This window comes from Chlorocebus sabaeus, chromosome 21, assembly GCF_047675955.1.
Source record: "Chlorocebus sabaeus isolate Y175 chromosome 21, mChlSab1.0.hap1, whole genome shotgun sequence".
In the NCBI taxonomy this organism is placed as follows: Eukaryota; Metazoa; Chordata; class Mammalia; order Primates; family Cercopithecidae; genus Chlorocebus; species Chlorocebus sabaeus.
In genome coordinates, this window is record NC_132924.1 from 89,981,908 (window position 1) to 90,002,822 (window position 20,915).

At 37.3% G+C, this 20,915-nt stretch overlaps 1 protein-coding gene across 15 annotated transcripts in view; it reads left to right on the forward strand.

The window, feature by feature from the left end:
- The window catches only part of ST7 (suppression of tumorigenicity 7), a 276,697-nt gene that overhangs the window by 171,466 nt on the left and 84,316 nt on the right, over window positions 1–20,915 (forward strand). For 10 of the 15 annotated variants that reach the window (XM_073009298.1, XM_007982681.3, XM_007982682.3 and 7 more), the window contains 6 exons: window positions 2,130–2,184; window positions 2,826–2,941; window positions 4,221–4,296; window positions 6,351–6,419; window positions 8,302–8,456; window positions 10,625–10,722. In XM_073009298.1, the coding sequence (XP_072865399.1) occupies window positions 2,130–2,184; window positions 2,826–2,941; window positions 4,221–4,296; window positions 6,351–6,419; window positions 8,302–8,456; window positions 10,625–10,722 (569 nt within the window). The remainder of the gene's footprint in view (window positions 1–2,129; window positions 2,185–2,825; window positions 2,942–4,220; window positions 4,297–6,350; window positions 6,420–8,301; window positions 8,457–10,624; window positions 10,723–20,915) is intronic. The other 5 variants (XM_007982683.3, XM_007982684.3, XM_038004449.2 and 2 more) reach the window with 1 other exon arrangement.

Consider the following 20,915-nt stretch of genomic DNA (forward strand, 5'->3'; position numbering starts at 1 on the left):
GATGATTAAACTGAATTCAGCACACATACATGACAACAATGTTAACACAGATTTCTTTTTAAGCTCAGTTCTCTAATGGAAGTCATAAAAGCATTATTTCACAATGTTTGCTGCACCCCCTACTGGCTATATTGTGACACTTCCTAAATAAAGAGCATCTTTAGATACTGCTCAGTGAATACCTGATTTCTCTTTGGAGTTATTTTTTGTTTATAAATCATTTCAATTGCATCTGATATATAATAGAGTTGAAATTTTAATTGAAAACAGTTTTCTTTGTAATTTGTCAATTGATGTTTAAACAGTGCTTATCCTTTCAGGTAGTGTAATAATGTATTTGTTGGAGACAAAATATTTGCCATAGCCTTTTTACTAATATTTCAGAGGAAATTCAGTGGAGGAGAAGCATCTCCGCAAATGTTCTTCTTTTATAGTAAATAATTCTACCACGAGGATCCTTATCCATAAATCTATATTCATGTTTATTTTATGCTAGATACAAATCTTACAATATTCATGAAGCTTTAAGAAGAGCACTTTGAATCTTAAAAGAGATTCTCTGAGCAGGGGTTGGCAGTGGTGAGGTCCAGGTAGTTATAATAGCCATAAGGGCAGGGATTATGGTTATTTGGCTCACCAGTGTATTTCAAGCCATGATCTGGAGTCAGGGTGTTAGTGATTCCTCTAAGGGGAGAAAAAGTAATTACAGGAAGCATAATTTTCTAGTTAATGCCATATGAATTGACAGCCATCAAATCTCAGTTTCTCAGGAACAAAAGGCAGAGATGCTAAATTAAGTGGACAAAGATCATTTTCTAAATGGCAAGTTAAGCTAAGTGACAAAAAATTTAGGGCCATTATTTATAATATTGCATGAATTTTAAGTGGGATCCTGCCCTAATTTAGAAATAAGTGCATCTTCTTTAAATGAAAACATGTATTCCTGTTATGTGTACATCCTTTACTATCTTAACAAATATTTATTGAGATTACACACATGTTCCCAGAGTGTTTTGTGTTCTCCATTATCATACTGTGTTGAAATTGATGGTTTACTTATTTCCTCCAGTGAGTGCTCAAATTAATGCTCAGTGGATGGATGGACGTTGAATGTACAGGACTGAGGGTAGAATCCTAATGAATCACCATGTGGCCTTTAATGTCCTTTGGATTTCTGCAATAATCGCTCACTTTTTTGTACATATGTTGTTGGATGTGGTTTTTGCTGGTTACACATGCACATAGATGTTTTGAATACTATTAACTGATTTTTTTTCTAATAAAATCTTATTCATCCAAAATCTAGTATTCTGAATCAGTAGAAAGTCTTAATCATAGACTGTTTTAAAAGAATTGTAGTTTATTAGTCATATGCTTACCATTGTAACACAGTCTTAAAGCTAATGTTTGACTTTTCTAAGTTAAAGTCCTTTTGTTCTAAATTTCTGTGGTCCTGGTATAATGAAAAGGTACGGTCTATTAGGACCTGCTAACAATATGATATTAGTATGATGATTAGTACATGTATCTATGCAAGTAAATGATATTAAAATGCTTTGAGACAATTTTTAAAATTGCATTTCTTCCTACAATATGGTAGCCTTATTAATTTTCTTATTCCTTTCCTGTAAGGCAAAAGCAAACTGGTAAATTATCATAAAATCACTGTTAGCATGAACTCAAATTAAGACTGTAAGGCTCTTTGCATATTATACTCTAGAGTTTGTCTTGTTATGTACGTTATTGTGAGATATGTTTCAGACCAACAGAAAATAGGTTTACTTCTGCCTTTACTTTTATCTATAAGGTTTTAGAAGTAAATTCATAGAATCAGTTTGGACCTCTTGAAATAATTTTAGGAGTTATGAACTAGCTGATTTTGGCGTGTATCTTGATTTGGCAAGTGAGGAAACTCAGGCCCAGAGAGATTAGGCAAAACTTTCCAAAGTCTGGAGCCTGAGCCACATTTTGTGATTAACCACCCAGAGTTTTTCCACATTGCTTCCCATGGAAAGGATAGAGAATAGAATTATCTTATCAAATGGCCAGGAAGGGTGTTTTGCTGAATTAATTAGCTTGTAGTGTCACTGAACTTACGTGTAACATTTTCACATTTCTCTTTGTTGCAGAATGCAAAGTATGGCGAAATCCACTGAATTTATTTAGGGGTGCTGAATATAATCGGTAAGCATTTTGACAGCTTGGGAAACAAATGGGTCTGGTTCAGAGAGCAAAGACAGCAGTAAATGTTTTTGCTAGTTCATTTAGGGGTCATTGTAACAGTCTATTTCGTGCATCCATTTTTTAATACTATCTTCAAATGTTTTGATTTTTCTGTTTTATAAATATTTTAGCACTAGATTTGGGATAATGTACAAAAATGTGTAGTTTTTAGAGTTTTTGTATTAACAGTTATTCTTTTCAATATATACTATACATTCAAAACATTTCGAAGCTTACCTGGAATATGGTTATAGAGATGTCACAGAAGTTATGTTGGAATTTAGTTTAGCAAAGTAATTAGGCAAATGAGAATTTTCTTAGCTTTAGGAAAGTATCTATTCATAATATGAATTAGGGAAGGTTTTCATTAACAATGGCTAGTAAATTTTAAGGCGAAAATACAGGGGAAAATGTTTATTTCTTTTGATCGATATAATTTCTGAAGGGAGAATAAGATGATTAAAAAAATTTTTTTATTCATTAGCAAAGCTATTTTAGTATTCAGTTAATGGTCTATATTTCAACACCTCTGCAGCTTAATATTTTATAGGTCTTGCTTTTCTCTCTCAAAAGTGTCTAATCATCTTATTTCTCCTTTGCAGGTATACTTGGGTGACAGGACGAGAGCCTCTTACTTACTATGACATGAATCTCTCTGCCCAGGACCACCAGACGTTCTTTACTTGTGACTCAGACCATCTGCGTCCCGCAGACGCAAGTATGAAAAATCCATACGTCCTTCTGAATGGGAGGGCTTTTTGGCTTAAGTATCAAGATTTCTGCTTTTAGAATATCCACTCTGTAAAACTCCAATGAATAAAATGTTAAATTGTTGATTGACTAATAAGAACCCAGAACTCTGATAATTATGTAAACCTTTATCACAATGAAGTATTAATGTAGAAATGAGTCCCCTCATAATAATTTGAATCATGATTTTTAAAAATATATTACATTTGGTTTTATATATTTTAAAGAAATATAAATCTTATATGATGCTAATGAAATTATTGGTTGAGTTAGCCTGAAGGATCTTGCTCCTTTATAATATCCAAAGTAGAAATTGGAATTCACTGGATTAAAATGATTAATGAATATATTTTAGTGACTTTTATTTGCTGGTTTATAGGTTAACTATCGAATGGGGTCATGCCTTGGCTATTGGAGTCCAGATGTGTGCTCTATCTGAGAAAATACTTTGTTTAGTGTGTATTTTACATTACTTGAGTTTCAAATAATTCAACCGAAATTTTTTGTATTATAAAACTAACTCAAAGTAAATAGGTGAAAAAATGTTTTTAAAAGGGAACCTCTGCACACTCTAAAAGAATTTATGAAATACAAATTTATAAAATAAATAAGGAGATTGTTACTCCTTTGTAAAATGGTACTCTTTGCTATGGTAGAAACATCATGGTACAATAAATATTCCCAAATATTGAGCTTCCCACCATATGTTCAGAAACTGCTCTGATGTATAAAAGCTAGGTTTGCAGGTAAATTTGGGATGTCAGTACACATGTTAAGCAAAAGCTTAAAGCACTTATTACTGACCCACACATCATTCCTGCAATGGTTTCAAAATGTTCTAACACCAAGAGTCTGTAATAAGTGCTTCAGAAAATGATCAATTATGTTGCATCTAAGTGAATGGAGAGATTAGTAGCAATGTCATCTCAAAATGTGTAAAATAATGTATGTTCTCCAAAAACAAGTGACATTAATGTGCAAACGACATGCAAAATCTCTGTTAGAGTGCCTTTTCTTGATTTCCTTAGACTGTAGTTTTGTGAGCACAAAAAAGGTTTGCTATCAGCAGTTGAAACACAGTGGAATAGCACATTAATGTGACTTTGGAGATTTTGGCCAACCCTCTTAGCAATGAACTATATTCTTGTAATTTAAGCTGACATTCCCAATTTAGCTCTTGTCCTCTACTGAGTCTACCTAATTATATGTATAGATTGACTTGGTTTTTTTCTCTTTTTCTTAAATAGTAATGCAGAAAGCCTGGAGAGAGAGAAACCCCCAAGCTAGGATTTCTGCAGCTCATGAAGCGTTGGAGATAAATGAGTAAGTGGTGGAAAATCTTGCCGTTAAAAAGGAAATCTCATCCTTTGCTGAATATATTCAGTTGCCATTGATAGGATACTTAAATTAAACTGCATTTGAACTGGAGGATTATTTGGGGAGTTATTACTCTATTTTAAAAAGTTGTTTTTCTTTTTAAATGAAGGACAGCCACTGTGTGGAGGTGGTTTTAGTCATTTTAGAGAGAAATTCAATGGCTTTGCTGTAATCCTAAATTAATTTCTTGAAGGGCTTTCCCTAGGATATTGTGAAGATATAAAATAAATACAATTATTTACATATCTAAAACATTTTGACAGGGAAATTTTTCCAGATGTAGACTGCGCATGTGCACTAGAACGTTTCCTAGTAGAACTTCTGCTAGTGGGGAAAACATGATAACAACATAAGGTTTAAAAAAAATTTTAGAAAATATTTCAAGATTAAGACAAAGATAAGAGGAAATGCTGTCTTGAGTGTTGTTAAACATTCTATGGGTTACCAAGGAAGGCTGGGAAATCTCTTCTGGAGATCTCAGAAAATGAGAAAGATTCTTAAAGTTGGAGTCATAAAAACTCAGGGTTGGCAGAGACCTTAAAGGTCATTTAGCTCAACCACCCATCTGGTGCTTGAATCACCTCAACACTATCCTTGCCAAGTGGTCATTGCTAAACTATTTTATGATTTTTCTAAAGAAGGTTACAGAATCTTCTTCAGAGGTCTTAGGAAAAAAAAAAAAAAGATTGTCTTGAGAGTTGGAAATCCTGCCATTGTAACCAGTTGATCTATGGTTTCTGATTCTGTCATGCAACATATTTATTTTCCAGTTTCTTGTCATCTACAAATTCAATATGCCTGCCTTCTGTGTGTCATCCATGTTTCTGAGAAAAATATGAGGGCCAGGAATAGAGCCCTGTGACATGACATGTAGAAACTACCCTCCAGGTTCATGTCTTCATGAATCACCATCTTTTGTATTGTTCATATAAATCTATTAGAGTAAATTAAGCTAGCACAATCTGATTTATTTATTCTTAGTGGATTTAAGCTGGCTTCTAGTGGTCACTACTTTCTTTTTAAAGTGCTTGGAGACCATCCCTTTAATAATATCTTTCCAAATCACTGTGCTCTGTAGTTTGGGAAGTCAGCCTTCTTACCCTTTTTGAAAATTTATGCTACATTTATCATCTCATCTTCTAGCACCTCTCCATTCTTTGTGATTCCTCGACTATCCACAGAGAGCAATTCCATGGCCTGCCTACAAGGTCTTTTGGTTTCCTGGGATTTGCCCATCCAGTCCAGTAATTCATTTAGAATGGATCAATTATTTGCTATCTTACATCTTTTTACCCATTTTAGAGTTTAATTTCTTCTCCCTTTTTCAGTCTGACAGTCATTCTCCTTAATAGAGAAGCCAGGAACAAAATAGGAGGGAGTTTTGCTTTTTCTTTATTATCTACTGCTGGTAACAATAAACCTTCCTTGTTTTGATGTTGTTATGTTGTTTGTCTTTTTTTTTTGCTTATTTGCTTTTGTGACATGGGGATGGTGATAGGGCCTTAAACATAATTTTAAAATAGGAAATAAATGGTTGTCTTTAGTATTTTATTTTGTCTTTATTATTATTATTATTATTTGCAAGCATCAGCTAATTTGGAATTGTAGCTCTCCTGACATTATTCTTATAAACTCATTCCACTCTCTTATAGACCATCATTACATGCCCTCTTTCCATCTTTTAAAATACGTCCTTTAAAAATCTGACCTGGGAGAAATCTCTGTGAAGCCGTATTGGTTACTTAAGTGCCACCCCTCTTTTCTTCCTGAGAGGATCATTTGTGATTGCAGTTACAGTTGAACATTTAGAAGCTGCTCAACCCTCTTAAACCATTTTTCCTTCTGAGTCTCATGCCATTGAATCATGCCTCTTTTCTTTGAATTTTTTGAAGTCCACCTTCCCCTCTTTGATTACCCTGAACTCCGAAATGACATAGTGACTCTCTCTGAATGTTCCTATCAATTTTCATTTTACCAACTATTTTTTTCTTCTTGGTCAGAATTAGGTCCAGAGTTGAAGTTCCCCTAATTGCTTCCTCTACCATCTGGGAGATAAAATTGTTACCAAAGTAAGTCAAGAACCTGTTGGGTGCCCTACTTCTAACCAAATGAGACTTCTAGTGGATATCTGGATGGTTGACACCCCCATCACCACACTTTCTTGCTTCTGTGTGTGTATTGTGTTGTGACAAGGATGCATCATCTATATCTTCCATCGAGCTGAGCAGTCTGTTCTGTACTCCCCAACCATTAGCACTTCTATTGCTCTCTCCTTTTTCCTTCACTCACAAGCTCTTAGCATGTTTCTACCCCAAACTCATGCGTTTCCACATAGATGTATGTTTCTTGGCCAGTAGTGCTACTCTGCCTCTCCTCCTAAGAATACCATTTGAAATTTAAATAAGCAAAGCAAGCAAGCTAGCCCCAACCATTCTTGGGTTCCCAGCCCAACAACTACAATCTTACAGTTAATTCCTCTGATACTGTATCTACCACTCAGTATTACAATCTCAATTTTCACTTCATTACCCTTGCCTTATATTTATATGTCGGCATCTGAAGCCTTAAGCATTTCTTCTGATGCCTGTCCCAGTTATTTTCTCCAGTGAATCACTTGGATAGTTTCAGCATCATTATGGTTCTTTCCAAGTCATGGATGCTGCCATCTGTAGAAATTGGTTTTATAGCTGTTTTTCTGGGCATTTTTCTCCCTCCCTCACCACATTGTTTAAAGCCCCATTGATGGTTCCTGCCTGAAATTAGAGAGATTGGCTGAAGACCTTACAGACCCTTCCTAAGGCTAAGATTAATTAGTAGCCCCAACCCTTACATTAGCTGTGAAGTTCAGCCTCCTTTTCCTAGCTGGCTATTGCAGTTTGTGGACAGTAAAAGTAGCATTTGGTTTTACTCTCTGTTTATTTTCTCTCTTGTGGTCTGATGGAAATAAGTAGGGAAATGGCCACAAGTGAGGCAGTGGGGAAGGAAAGTGGAAGGATGGGTGCAGGGCCTGTGTGGTCTGTTACAGCCTCACTACTGCCCTATTCCCTTCCCTGTCTTTGGCAGTGGGTTGTTCCTCATATGCTTTGGAAGGTTTAAATTCCCAAGAACTCCCCATGTTCATTAATTATCCTTTTGGCTTCCCACCTTAGAGGCTTGTTGAAAGGATTATATGAGATGATATATGTTAAGTGCCTGGCACAGTGCTTAATAGATACTGAGCAACAAGTGGTAGCTATTGTTGTTGAAGGCATGAGATTTAACTTGTTAGCTACTGTGGCTGAGTCAGATTTTGAGTTCTTCAGAAATAACACTACTTGTAAGTTCTTCCCATGTTCTCTGAAGCAGAAAGTCAGTGCTAACTGTAAAGAGATGTTGAAGCACTGTGTTTTTTTCAGTGAGTAACTTGATTTAACAGATTTCTTATTCTGAAGAAATCCTTAGATTGAAGATAATCTGTGTTTGGTTAACAGAAGTAAACCTGTATATAGCACCTAACTTTAAGTGTTGGAAGGAACTATTTAATAACAGCTGTTATCATCATCATCACTAGCTGACATTTATTGAGCACTTAACCACATGCTGGCTACTGTACTGAGCACTTTACATGCATCATCTTACTTAACCTTCACAACAACACTGTGAACAAAGATTCCATGTTGTTCTCCATCAGGGAGGCAGAGTAAGAACTTGCCCAAATTGACACACTAATAAAGGGTGGAGTCCATATGTGAGCCCCATGCTCCTAACACTACACATCCTACCTCTCAAGCTAAAATATAGACGTTTCTTTTGTACCATTATTTTGTGTCAGCAACTACAAACGGGTGCATGAACCAGTTGGCCACTCTGCATGTTTTGGCGAAACTCCTTGCCTTTCTGCATGAGCTCCTACAAGTCTATTACCATGTCCTTGGCTTTGTAATTGATGGTGGCTATTATCTGAATGAACAGGTGTGCAACTGCTTATATTCTTTTGGCTGAAGAGGAAGCAACCACCATTGCTGAAGCAGAAAAACTATTTAAGCAGGCCCTGAAGGCTGGAGATGGCTGTTACCGACGCTCTCAGCAGCTACAACATCATGGATCCCAGTATGAAGCCCAACATAGTAAGGTTTCCTCCAGGTTGATGCATTGGGAGATCAGAATTGTAAAAATTATTAATCAGAGCAAATTTTTAGTCCAGTTCAAAATATGATTCTCCTAGACAAGAGAAAATATTCGCTTTTGCTTTATTTTTATTAATTTTCTTCTTTCCTATAAGTGCAGTTAGTAAATAATTAACTTACAGCTTCATTACTGTTTATAGTCACATTCTCTTTCCTGCCCATAGACTCCTAACCCCAGAAATAAATGGCAGTAATCTTTGATGGTAACCTTTTTCCCTCCTGAGTTCTTACATATTTCTATTCATCAGTCGCTTCTGCTCATAGCTTTAAAACCCAGTTGGGAAACAGGATTTAAATTAGCCAGAGTGTTAGCAAAGGTTTTATCTTATAGATCTTCTGTAACATGGATTGAAATAGGACAGTTAAGAATATAAGTTCTTGGTGATTGTATCAGTATTTTCTGTTACATAAGAAACATTTGTATTGGCTTCCAGAGAGAAAGAACCATGAGCTCCTAGTTATTTATCTTTTTCCTACTAAAATAATACCTTTTTAAACAAACAAACAAAAACTGCCTTTTAAAATTTAAGATAACGCTTTAAAACCCGAGACCTTTCACTTCAGTATACTAAATGGAAAGTCAGTGACGCTTTGCGGGGGAACCATATAGAAAGAAAACAACGCAATCTTTTCTGGAATTCCCTGAGCCCCTCGTCTCATCAATTTGTTTGTTGTTTAAGCAGAAATTTTGCAGTCCTTGTGGTAAGAGAGTAAGTATTTCCATGGTCCAACCAAAATTCACAAAGTTATTTTGTTTCTCACTTAGTTTCTCCCTCCTGAAACTTAGGGAGTAGGGATGTATCTCCTTCATATTTGAGATTATACAATTAAATGTTAATGTTAAACTTGGATTTGGTGTAGAAACTGACTGCATTAGTCCCCATAACTAAGGTGTCAGCAAAATCTTTGCATTACAGCCTGCATATATGTGAGTATGTCCTCACATGTACCACATCAATACCGAGGTTTTTATTTTTATTTTGCAGCATCCATATGCTAATAAAATCTCTAATCACCATCTATGTCTCACTTTTTAATAAAAAAGTGTTTTAGTGTAATGCAGTGCGTTTTGAAGACATGAAGTAAATGTGTATTTTGTAAACTAAATGGAAATCAATACATAAAATTACATAACCTATAATACATTAATTTTCTTTCTTTTCTTCTCTAAATTAAATCCTTTCAACCTGTTGCCTAAATCTATCCAAAAATATAATCACATTTTTAAAATCATTTGTAGGTACTTGGCAAATTTTCAGCACACATCTTGTTCTCATTGTTTCAATCTTGAAATGTTAGGACTTTCGTCTTAACATCTTTTAATAGCTGCATATTATACATGTACTTAATCTATAACAGGTGTATCATATTTTTCTCAAACATGGTAATTTTTATCGAGGATTAAACACATGCATGTTCTCATTGGTCTGAAAACATATCTAACAAGACATATAATTAAATAAAAGATTAAGATTAGAAGTTGTTAATGTACTTTTTAAGAGTCATTTTAGTGACTATTGTTACAACTATTTAGCTTGTCAATTCTTTCTCTAACACTAGGGTAGTTTTTCATTTTGTTGCATACTCTATTGTCATATCTGGAATGTGTTATATTGCCATCTAAAATCAACTGCTTAGGGGACCTGGAGATGATTATGATGTCACTAGTGTTAGGGAAAGAATAATATGAAGCAGAAGTTCAAGATGAGGCTTCTCCAGACTTAATGTCAAGAATGAAACAAAAATAGTTCATCAGAATGCAACCTGAGATTCACCTCTGCATCTTTACCAAAAGAATGCACACTTGAAGAATGTGGAATTCCTGCTTGTAAACCGTGTACATTGTGGGTATGTTCATTTTCGCAGCACTTCGTGGCAGATGATTTTATTTATTATCAAATATTCAACATCCTCACTCAGAAGCATGGATTAGGTAATCAGTCACATGATTTGACCTTTGGGAGTCTAAATGCTTTTACTTTACTCGATATTCATTCTACTATTAACAAAGTTGTCAGTGCTCTGAAGATTTCCTTTAGGGGCAAGGCAAATGGGCCTCTGTATTTTTTTTTTTTTTAAATGTTGGTGTTTTATATCTCCCTCTTCAGGACGAGACACCAATGTCTTGGTGTACATCAAAAGAAGGCTAGCAATGTGTGCCAGAAGACTCGGGAGGACCAGGGAAGCAGTGAAAATGATGAGAGATGTGAGTTTGAGTTTGTGTTTGGGATCAGTGACTTGCAGAAACAGGAGCCTGCTGAATGGCCATAGCAGTCTGTACCAGTGATGGTGTGGTGGTCCCATGGGTTCTGGAGCCAGACTGTGGGGTTCGACTCTAGTTCCCAATTTACTAGATGAATGATGTATGTTGGGCAAGTTACTCAACTTCTCTTTGCCCTAGTTTCTTCATCTCTAAAATGGGAACAACAGTAACAGTTCTCATAATTACTACTTAGAATTTTTGTGAGGACTAAATGAGATAATACATACAAAGCTTTTAATAGGGTGGCTGGCATATTTTAAAAATCTGGATAGATGTCCTTATTAAACGTTTGGGGCTACAGCCAGAAGCCAATAATGAGACCCGCCATGTTAGCAAACTGATTTTATTCTGTGTAGTTGTTAGGAAGATTCGAATTAATTATGGTTCAAATTGCTACTCTCAAATTTAATAATATGTGCTAATCCTCTTGTAGTTGTTTCAAGCATTTTCCTAGATTCTTGAACCAGGATTCTTTATTAGTAGTAGTCAAGACAAAAGAAGAGAGGAAATAGGTGGGAGTTTTAAAACAAAAGAGAACCAAGGGAGGTTATTATTATGTAACTTTAAAACAAAACAGAGGTTTTAAGGGAAACCAGTTGGGGAACTTGAATTTCCATGTTTTTTGTTAGTAGGAAATACTTTTCATAAAGAAACTGACACCGGTATGAATTATATTTATAGGCTATTTTCTTTTTAAAAACAATCTCAGAAAACCTTTGTCAACATTTCCTTCTTTTGCTGAATTAGAAGACATACATACCTGCCTATTATAAAAACGAAAGAACCAAGGGGCAAGATAAAAGTGGCATCTAGCTCAATTCTCAGCTCATGGATTTGAGCACAGGAGGACTGCACACTTGGTGGGCCTTTTCGGAGTTTGTCTCTGGAAAGACAGTTATTCTTGTGGGTTCCCAGTTACTCTTTGGAGGAGGGAGCACCAACACACAACGCTCACTCCGGGTTATTTCTGCAAGTTGCAGCATGATGTGAGAAGGCCCAAGTAAGACTCATGCTTTGGTTTTGGCCGCTCTGTTAGGCAACAGTGTAGCCCCCAAATCTGAGGAGAGGAACTAGAAGGGAAGGTATTACAGTATTTCTCTTCGACTGCAGGTGATAGATGCTCTCTAGGCAGAGCCACTGCAAAGAGAATCTCCGTCAATTAAATTATTTTGTTTGAAGGAAGAATTCAAAGAACATTATATGGTATAAGTGCTAATTTTAAGAAAAGGAGATTTCTGCCAAGATATAAACTTGTTCTCAAAGCTTTTTAACTTACAGAAATTCCATCCTTTGATATACTGCATCCCTCTGCCAGTCACTTTGGCTCTGAAGGGGCCGGGAATTTTAGGAAGGATGAGGTATTTCTCTATCTGAACCTGGCCCAGCCACATTCAGCCTTTGACAGAGTTTTCTTAACTTTAATTAGCTTGGAACAGGCATGCATTGAGGAGCTAATTTTGGTGATTTTCTTGAGTGCTTAAGCAACTTAATAGGAAGAACAAATTCTGATGATTTTAATTTCAGGGTTTTTTTTCTGTCAGTCTCGTGGTTATCATCATTTTCAGTACATATAAAATTTCATGTGATGAAAATCAATGCACCTACATTATGATTTGCTTTTTGTTTACTGTTATTTTATATTTACAATTCCATTGATTGACCTAGTTCACATTATAGATCTCGAGGGAAAGACGGATGCAATGGGAGAAACACTGGGCAGGAAGTCAAAACACCTGGATGTGTATCTCAGCTTTTCTCTTTACCAGCTTCGTGACCCAAGGCAACTTATTAATGCCTTTTATGTGCTTTTCATTTAGTCTTTAAATTGGGGATAATAATTCTTACCTGAAAGGACAATTGACAGGGAGAATTAAATAAGATAATGTGAAAACACCTGACATATGGTAGGCATGCTTGCAATTTTTGTTCCGATTTTTCTCCATTGTATAAACATACCATCATTTGCTTGACCATTCTCCCAATGGACATTTTACAATATTTCTAATTTACTTTTCTTAAATGAATTGATCACTCAATTAATTTCTGTCTCCCTCTCTCTACATATGTGTATACATACATACACATACATATTTATGCATGTTTGTGTATATATGTGTGTTTCTTATATTACATTTCTAAAAAAAAAATCTGTCATATTCTTAGAATACCAATACATGTGCTCCTTTTTCTGGATTTATGGAGCATCCAGCAGACACGGGCCTTCTGGTATAGCGGTCCTGTAAGGAACACTATGAGACATAGTAGAGATATGTTTTGAAGAGAAATATTTGAAGTGCTCCTTCCTTCAGGGACTCCTTTTATCAATCCTTGCACCACAAACAGAGGAGGGAAGGCTGAGGACCCTTCTCTTTGTTAAAGCTATGTCTGTTCCCAGCCTTGCAGGAGACAGTTGTTGACCAGGCCTAATTTGTTTGGCTCCTCTCCGGTCAGGGGTCATAGATAACTACGACTTCACTAAGAGGTTCACTCCTTTAACAGCATACACATAAACTATCTTGCTGGAAGACTTTTTCCGATAAAACAGCTCAGTAGATTCCAGACAGCCTGCTGATAGAGGCTTAGGCAGGATGATCTAATTTCTCATTAAGACACAGCCATCCTCTCCCCATATGCATGAGTTTAAAACTTTCCTAGAGCAGATTTCAAAGTAGAAATAGAAATGTCAGAGTTGGAATGCCTTCCATGTAGAAAGCAGAATCATTTAAAGAAATTTCTCTGGAAACACCTTAAGGAAGGGGAAACTGTTAATTGATAAGAGATTCTGAAAAAGAATTAAAGGGAATTCTGGGAAGGCCAGCAGTAGATAATTTCTTGTATTTCCATGGCAATACACCTGTGAAATATTGATGAGGTAAACATGTCGACTCCTTAACATCAAGATTCATCACTTCTCATTTTTTAAAGCAACACATTAATTATTTTGAATTCCCAGGATGTTTTTCAAAAATACTCATTTTAATTAACTTCCTTTTGCAATCACGAATATGGAAGCCGTACCTTACTGCTGAAGGAATATTTTGGCAGTAGGCAGAGCTAAGAAAGCATACTGACTTTTTCTTGCTTTCTTTCTTTCCTGCTTTCCTTCTTTCTTTTCTTTCTTTCTTTCGACAGGGTCTCACTCTGATGCCCAGGCTGGAGTGCAGTGGCATGACCTTGGCTCACTACAGCCTCGACATCCCAAGCTCTAGTGGTTTCCCCACCTCAGCCTCCCAAAGAGCTGGGAGTATAGGTGCACACCACTATGTCTGGCTAAATTTTGTATTTTTTGTAGAGACTGGGTTTTGCTATGTTGCCCAGGCTGATCTTGACCTCCGGGGCTCCAGCAGTCCACCCACTTCGGCCTCCCAAAGTTCTGGGATTACTGGCCTTGCATGCTGGCTTTTGAACGTCACTGTAATGTAAGGTGTTATTTATTATTCAAAATAAAAAGGGTTGCATTTTCTGCTTTATTAAATTTAAGGAAAGGTCTTTCTGCTTGCTCTCATGTCTGGTAATTTTGCCTCTTTAACATTTAATATACAATACAATTTCTTTTTTCCTTTTGACATCTACTATTTAGCTAACCTCAAGTTTTCCTTCTGTCTTTTCCTGGCTCTATTTGAGTAGATTTGGAATGAATGTCATAGGGCTGATGACTATGGTCTGGCCCCTTAGCCATACACTGTCAGAACTGGCATGGATAAACTAATAAGGATGGGTTAGATTGCCTGTATGAAGGAACCCGAAAGCTCCTGTGCCTAGGTCATTTGGTCTAGGGCAGGATTTCTCAGCCTCAGCACTATTGACATTTTGGGTCAGATAAATCTTTGCTGTGGGGAGCTGTCTTATGCATTGTAGGATGTTCAGCAGCATCCTAAGCTTCCACCTACTAGATGCCAATTGCAACTTAACCCCTGTACCCCCCCAGTTGTGACAAAAAAAGGTGTCTCCAGAAGTTGCTAAATGTCCCCTGATGGGTAAAATCATCCCCCATTAAGAACCACTGATCTGGAGCATCTTGAGGTGAGTAGATCTGTTTCAGGGCCAACATTGGGTATGTTTTTTGTTTGTTTTGTTTTGTTTATTTATTGATTTTTGACATGGGGTCTCTCTCTGTCACCAGTCTGGAATGCAGTGGCACGATCTCGGCTCACTGCAATCTCCCAGGTTCAAGTGATTCTCCTGCCTCAGCCTCTCGAGTACCTGGGACTATAGGCATGTGCCACCACACTCAGCTAATTTTTGTATTTTTAGTAGAGATGGGGTTTCACTGTGTTGGCCAGGATGGTCTCCATCTCTTGACCTCATGATCCACCCACCTCGGCCACCCAAAGTGCTGGGATTACAGGCTTGAGCCACTGTGCCCGGCCCAGACTTTGAGTTTTTATCCACTCTGTGTGTTAGGAGTCTGGGCTTCCCTTAGTGTGGGTGTAAGCCTCTGAAGCACCCCTAGATTTGACCAGCCTGGTTTTGGGGACTGTTTTGCCCAAATGAGATTCCCTGAAGATCCATCCCAGGGTAGGAAGAGTAAATCAACCTGCTGGGGTCCTGGTGGGAGGGCGGACAAAGAGGAGAATGTGATGTGGGGTGGTGGTTTCCCTTGCCCCTCATGCATGCTTCGAGATCATTGTTTGCTTCATTTCCATAAATCTACAGTTCCTTTGAAAGTAGACTCTGACGTTATCACCTTTCCCCCTTCCTTTTTGCAGTTTCCTGCCAACCTCTGAGCCATTCTCCCCCACTCTTATTTCACTCTCTCTGCAACACTACCTCTTCCCCTATCCTGGCCTCTCATTTCTCACAGATCCTCATGCTGTTCTTGAAACATTTTATTTACTTGATTTTAGAAAACCATACTCTTAGTTTTCCTAAAATCCCATAATCTCTTTGCTAGATTTTCCTCATCTTTGTGACTTCCAAAATTTGAAGTGTCGCCTGGCCAGTTCTGGGTGGCTACATTCAATCTCAGAGTTTTAAATATCATCTCAATGACAAATATTTCTGTAGTGTTTACTGTGTCCTAGGTATTGTTCTAGGTGCTTTACAAATATAACCTCATTTAATTTGCCTAACAACCCCTTGACATACTTGTTAAAGGTCTTGTAATAAGGTAGTATTTCTGAAAGTGTGGTCTACAACTACCTGTATCAGAAGTGCCCAGGGTGCTAGTTTAGTACTCACTTCACAGGGTAGATGTCAGGATTAAATGGGATATTTCAAGCAAAGCACTTGGGACCAGACTTCATGAGTAATAAGTACTCAGTGTTGCTATTCTTACTGTTATTGTCCAAGAGATATTGTTAAGTGAAAAGGAAAAGTATAAACATTAGGTATAATGTGATTCCATTTTTTCAATTAAAAATATACGCTAATATAGACTAATAGTTCTCAAACTTTTTGGTCTCAGAACCCCTTTAAAATAATTGAGGACCCCTAAACCTTTGTGTGAGTTTACCTATTGATATTTACCATTTTAGAAAATTAAAACAAATTTGAAAAGATGTTAAAATAATAATTACAAATGTATTATATGTTAACACAAATAACATTGTTATGAAAACTATATTGTTCAAACAAAAAAAAGTAAGAAGAGTGACATTACTTTTATACTTTTACGAATCTCTCTAGTGTCCAGATGAACAGGAGACAGCTGGAGGCTAAGATCTGCTTCTGTATTCTATATTACCCAACAGGTGACCTCTTGGAGTGGGAGAGGGAGAGTGAAAAAGGCAAAGAAAAACTTTATTATTATGAAAATAGTTTTGATCTAAGGACCCCCTGAAAAGATGTCAGATACTCTCAGTGGCTCATACTTGTAATTCCAGCACTTTGGGAGGCCAAGACAGGCAAATTGCTTGAGCTCAGGAGTTGGACACTAGCCTAGGCAGCATGATGAAACCCCATTTCTATCAAAAAAAAAAAAAAATTAGCTGGGTATGGTGGTACATGCTTGTAATCCCCAGCTACGCAGGAGGCTGAGGTGGGAGGATCACCTGAGCCTGGGAGGTCAAGGCTGCAGTGAACTGTGATCAGGCCACTGCACTCCAGCCTGGGCGACAGAGTAAGACCCTGTCTCAAAAACAAGACAAAGCAAAACAAAACTCCAGGGGTTCCCTGACCATACCTCCAGGGGTTCCCTGACCATGCCTTGAGAGTCACTTGTATAAGCATAAAGAAAAAACCTTGATTATAGAGAAAGTCTATAGCAGTAAGATTATAGCCATCTTTCTATTTTTTGTATTTAGGTAATGTTGAATATTATATGTGCTATTTGTATTTTCTTATGATGATAAAAATAAAATTTAAAAATAAAGATCAAGACTACTTTCAAAAGAACGAAGTAGTGGATGCAAAAAAGGTAGAAAATGGCCGGGCATGGTGGCTCACGCCTGTATTCCCAGCACTTTGGGAGGCCGAGGCGGTGCAGACTGCTTGAGCCCAGGAGTTCGAGACCAGCGTGGGAAACGTGGTAAAACCCCATCTCTACTAAAAATTCAAAAATTAGCCAGGCGTGGTGGCACATGCCTGTGGTCTGTGGTCCCAGCTGCTTGAGAGGCTGAGGCAGGAAGATCTCTTGGGCCTGAGGTTGGCTGCAGTGAGCCATGATTGTGCCACTGCATTCCAGCCTGGGCAGCAGAGGGAGACCCCATCTCAAAAAAAGAAGTAGAAAATGGGGTAGACACAGGGAAATACAGATGTGGTGAAGAAAAACTTCATCCACCTAGAATTTTAGCTTAAAACCAGACCTGTGACTAGTTTATTCCCAGGCATATTAGTTTCCTGGAACTGGGATAACAAAATACCCCAAACTAGATAGTTTAAACAACAGAAATTTATTCTCTCACAATTCTAGAGGCTAGGAGTCCAAAAACAAGGCAAGTGGCAGAGCCGTCCTCCCTCTGAAAGCTCTAGGGAGGAATCCTTATTTGCCTCTTCCAGCTTCTGGTGTTTGCTGGCAATCTCTGACATTCCTTGGCTTGTAGCTGCATTACCCCAGTCCCTGCCTCTGTCTTCACATGGCATTCTCCCTGTGTGTGTGTGTGTTTCTGGGTATAGATTTCCCTCTTCTCATAAGGGTATAAGTCATATTGTATTTATGACCTCATCTTAACTTGATTGTTTCTGCAGAAACCCTATTTCTGATAAGGTCACATTCATAGGTACTGAGGGTTAGGATCTCAACATATCTTTCTGGGGGACACAATTTAACCCACAATAGCAGGTCATATATAAAAGCAAAATATAGATACCCTGTATAAACTTTCATTCTTCTAAAACTTCACTGCTATATCAGCTCAGCTATAAACATGTTTTGCATGCCTCTGACCATGTTAAACCCACTCTCAGCCTAGTATGTAAAGATGATAGCTGCTGACTATCCCTCTGTGTTCTTACACTTGGCTCCTTTAAAAAAATAGAGGGAGCTGCTTTGTCCTTTCTGCATTTTCATCATCATCTACAGGATTCCCAGCTGAGAACTACAGGCTTTTTAGTTTGTATCAATAACCTACAGAGTGAGTATTACTATGTGCCATACATTCTGCTAAGAAATTTACAAATACTGTGTCATTTAACTCACACATACTGTGAGTGTCCTATAAAATTACAAAGGTAATTTATGCTCATTGTGACAAGTCAGAGAATTGAAGGAGTTGTGATATCACCTCCACTTCTGCAGTGCCATGGCGCTGAGGAAATCAACACATACAGTTTAGCCTGTATCTTTCCAGCCCCTTTTCTCATACAAATACGTATCTGATCATGTAGGGATTTTGAGCAGAGTTGATTAATATTTTAACCAAGGTTCTCGGAGAGAATGAGCCTCAATTTCTGAGCATCTCCCATGGGGGCTCCCTCACTCAAGAAGACATACAAGTTTTGAGGTAATACAGTGCCATTTCCCTTGATGTCTTTTCTCACTTATTTTATCCCTATTCTCAATTTTTATCTCAAATCAGTTACTTTTGTGATCCCTTTATTAAAGAGAAATTAGGGCTGGATGTGCAGACAGAGACAGGTTCTTGAGCCACATTTTAAAAGCATGCGAAAGGGTAACTGAAGCTCACTAAATTTTGAGCTTCTTGAATGCTAGTGCTCTGTTTTTCTTGTGTGTTCCTCTGAACACACGGAGCAGTATCGTGTAGACAGAGACAGTCAGTAAAATCTTTGAATTGGTAAGCCAGAGAGCTGTGGCTTACAAATTCCCAGGCAAGGCTTTGCATCTGTGACCTTTGATGCCCAGCTTCTTGTTGATTATGACACCTCTTTGTTACTGGTTTAATTCTGATTTTCTACCTTCCTTGAAAGTGATAGTATTTGTTTTAAAAAATAATGTAAATTACAATGAGTTCTACTTAGAAAATTATTGCAGATGCTCAGTATATACCCTTTATAGGTCATTACAGGTATCCTGGGGTGTGAATAATTGACCTTTGGGAATTAGTGTGATAGTATGAATAGTGTGAGGATGCCCTTTAAATGATTTATGAAAAGGAACACTTCTAATGAAAGCGTACTTTACAAAATATACACCTCTGAGACGAATAAAAGTCAATAGAACATTAAGTACTGTTGATTTGCATTTGTGCCCACTTATGTTCATGAGGGGAAATCTTTATGAAATCAGTGATTTGTAAAAGAGAAATATTATGCTCTTCCAAAATTGTTTGTAAAACATATTTTAGAGAACATTTTACAACATGAATTCTGCTTTTATTGCAAAGGTACAAAGATCTGTTTAGGAGGAAAAATGCAAAATGAATGTTTTGGAGGTAATTTCTATTACTATTTGTTTCCCCTTTTTCTTATTCTTAAGTTTTCTAGTTACTTCCTTCTCTACCTTTCCATTCCAAAGGTCACATTATTTCCCCTGTATACAGTGTTTCTTTTTTTTTTCTTAAAATTATCATGGATCGTATTAGTTGTTTGGTTGATGAATCGATCTCAATGTTGTTAAGCTTGAATGTTGAAGAAGTAAAGTACCATTATGTGGGGATGGGGAGTGGAAAGAGTACCTTTCTTACCTCAGGCAATCAAGTGTCACCTGAACAGTTACTTTAAAAGCTTTGAAGATATGCAGGTGTATCATTGATCTAAAGACAAAGTATACAGTGAAATATGTTAATTCCTCCTAAGTGTTTCTGAAATGATTGTTGGCGTGTTTCTAGATTTTCTTTGCTGTACTTACAAATAAAGGAAAAGTGAGTCTTGAAAGTAGATGCTAGACATAAAACCACACTGATCTTCAAAGTTGTTTATATCAACCCCTGCCTTCTTTTTGATTTTTGATCTGAATTGCTTTTCTGGACTTGCCTGATACTAAGTTTACTTGTTCAGTAAATTATTGACAATTAGTGTGTCATGGAGAAAGGAAAAGAATTTAACTAATTGTCATGCGTGTCCATGTGAAGAGACCACCAAACAGGCTTTGTGTGAGCAATAAAGCTTTTAAATCACCTGAGTGCAGGCGGACTGAGTCCAAAAAAGGAGTCAGCAAAGGGAGATAGGGGTGGGGCAGTTTTATAGGATTTGGGTAAGTAGTAGAAAATTATAGTTAAAGGGGGTTGTTTTCTTGTAGGCGGAGGGGGCTGAGTCACAAGGTGCTCGATGGGGAGCTCCTGAGATTCGTTGTCCAGGAGAAGGAATGTCACAAGGTCAATTGATCAGTTAGGGTGGGGCAGGAATAAATCACAATGGTGGAATGTCATCAGTTAAGGCAGGAACTGGCTATTTTCACTTCTTTTGTGGTTCTTCAGTTGCTTTAGGCCATCTGGATGTATGTGTGCAGGCTTGGACTCAGAGGCCTGACACTAATGAGAGCAAATAATAGATTTACCAACTGTTTATTTACCTAATGGTAACCACATGAGTAATAATGAATCATGTTTTATGAGAATTCTGCTCTGTATTCACCACGCATAGTGAAGCAGGTGGTAAACAACTCCTGATGCAGGTGAGAGTTTTAGCTGAAAATAGTGTTATTTTACTTGCCATGGTATTTCTATTTACATGACTGATAACCTGAGCTGTCACTATCAGGATTTCTCATATGCTGGGTGCTCATTTTCCAGTGTATTGAGTAGTATACCCTGCTAAGTAGAACCTTCCATTTATATGGCTGGCTAGATGCCTGCCAT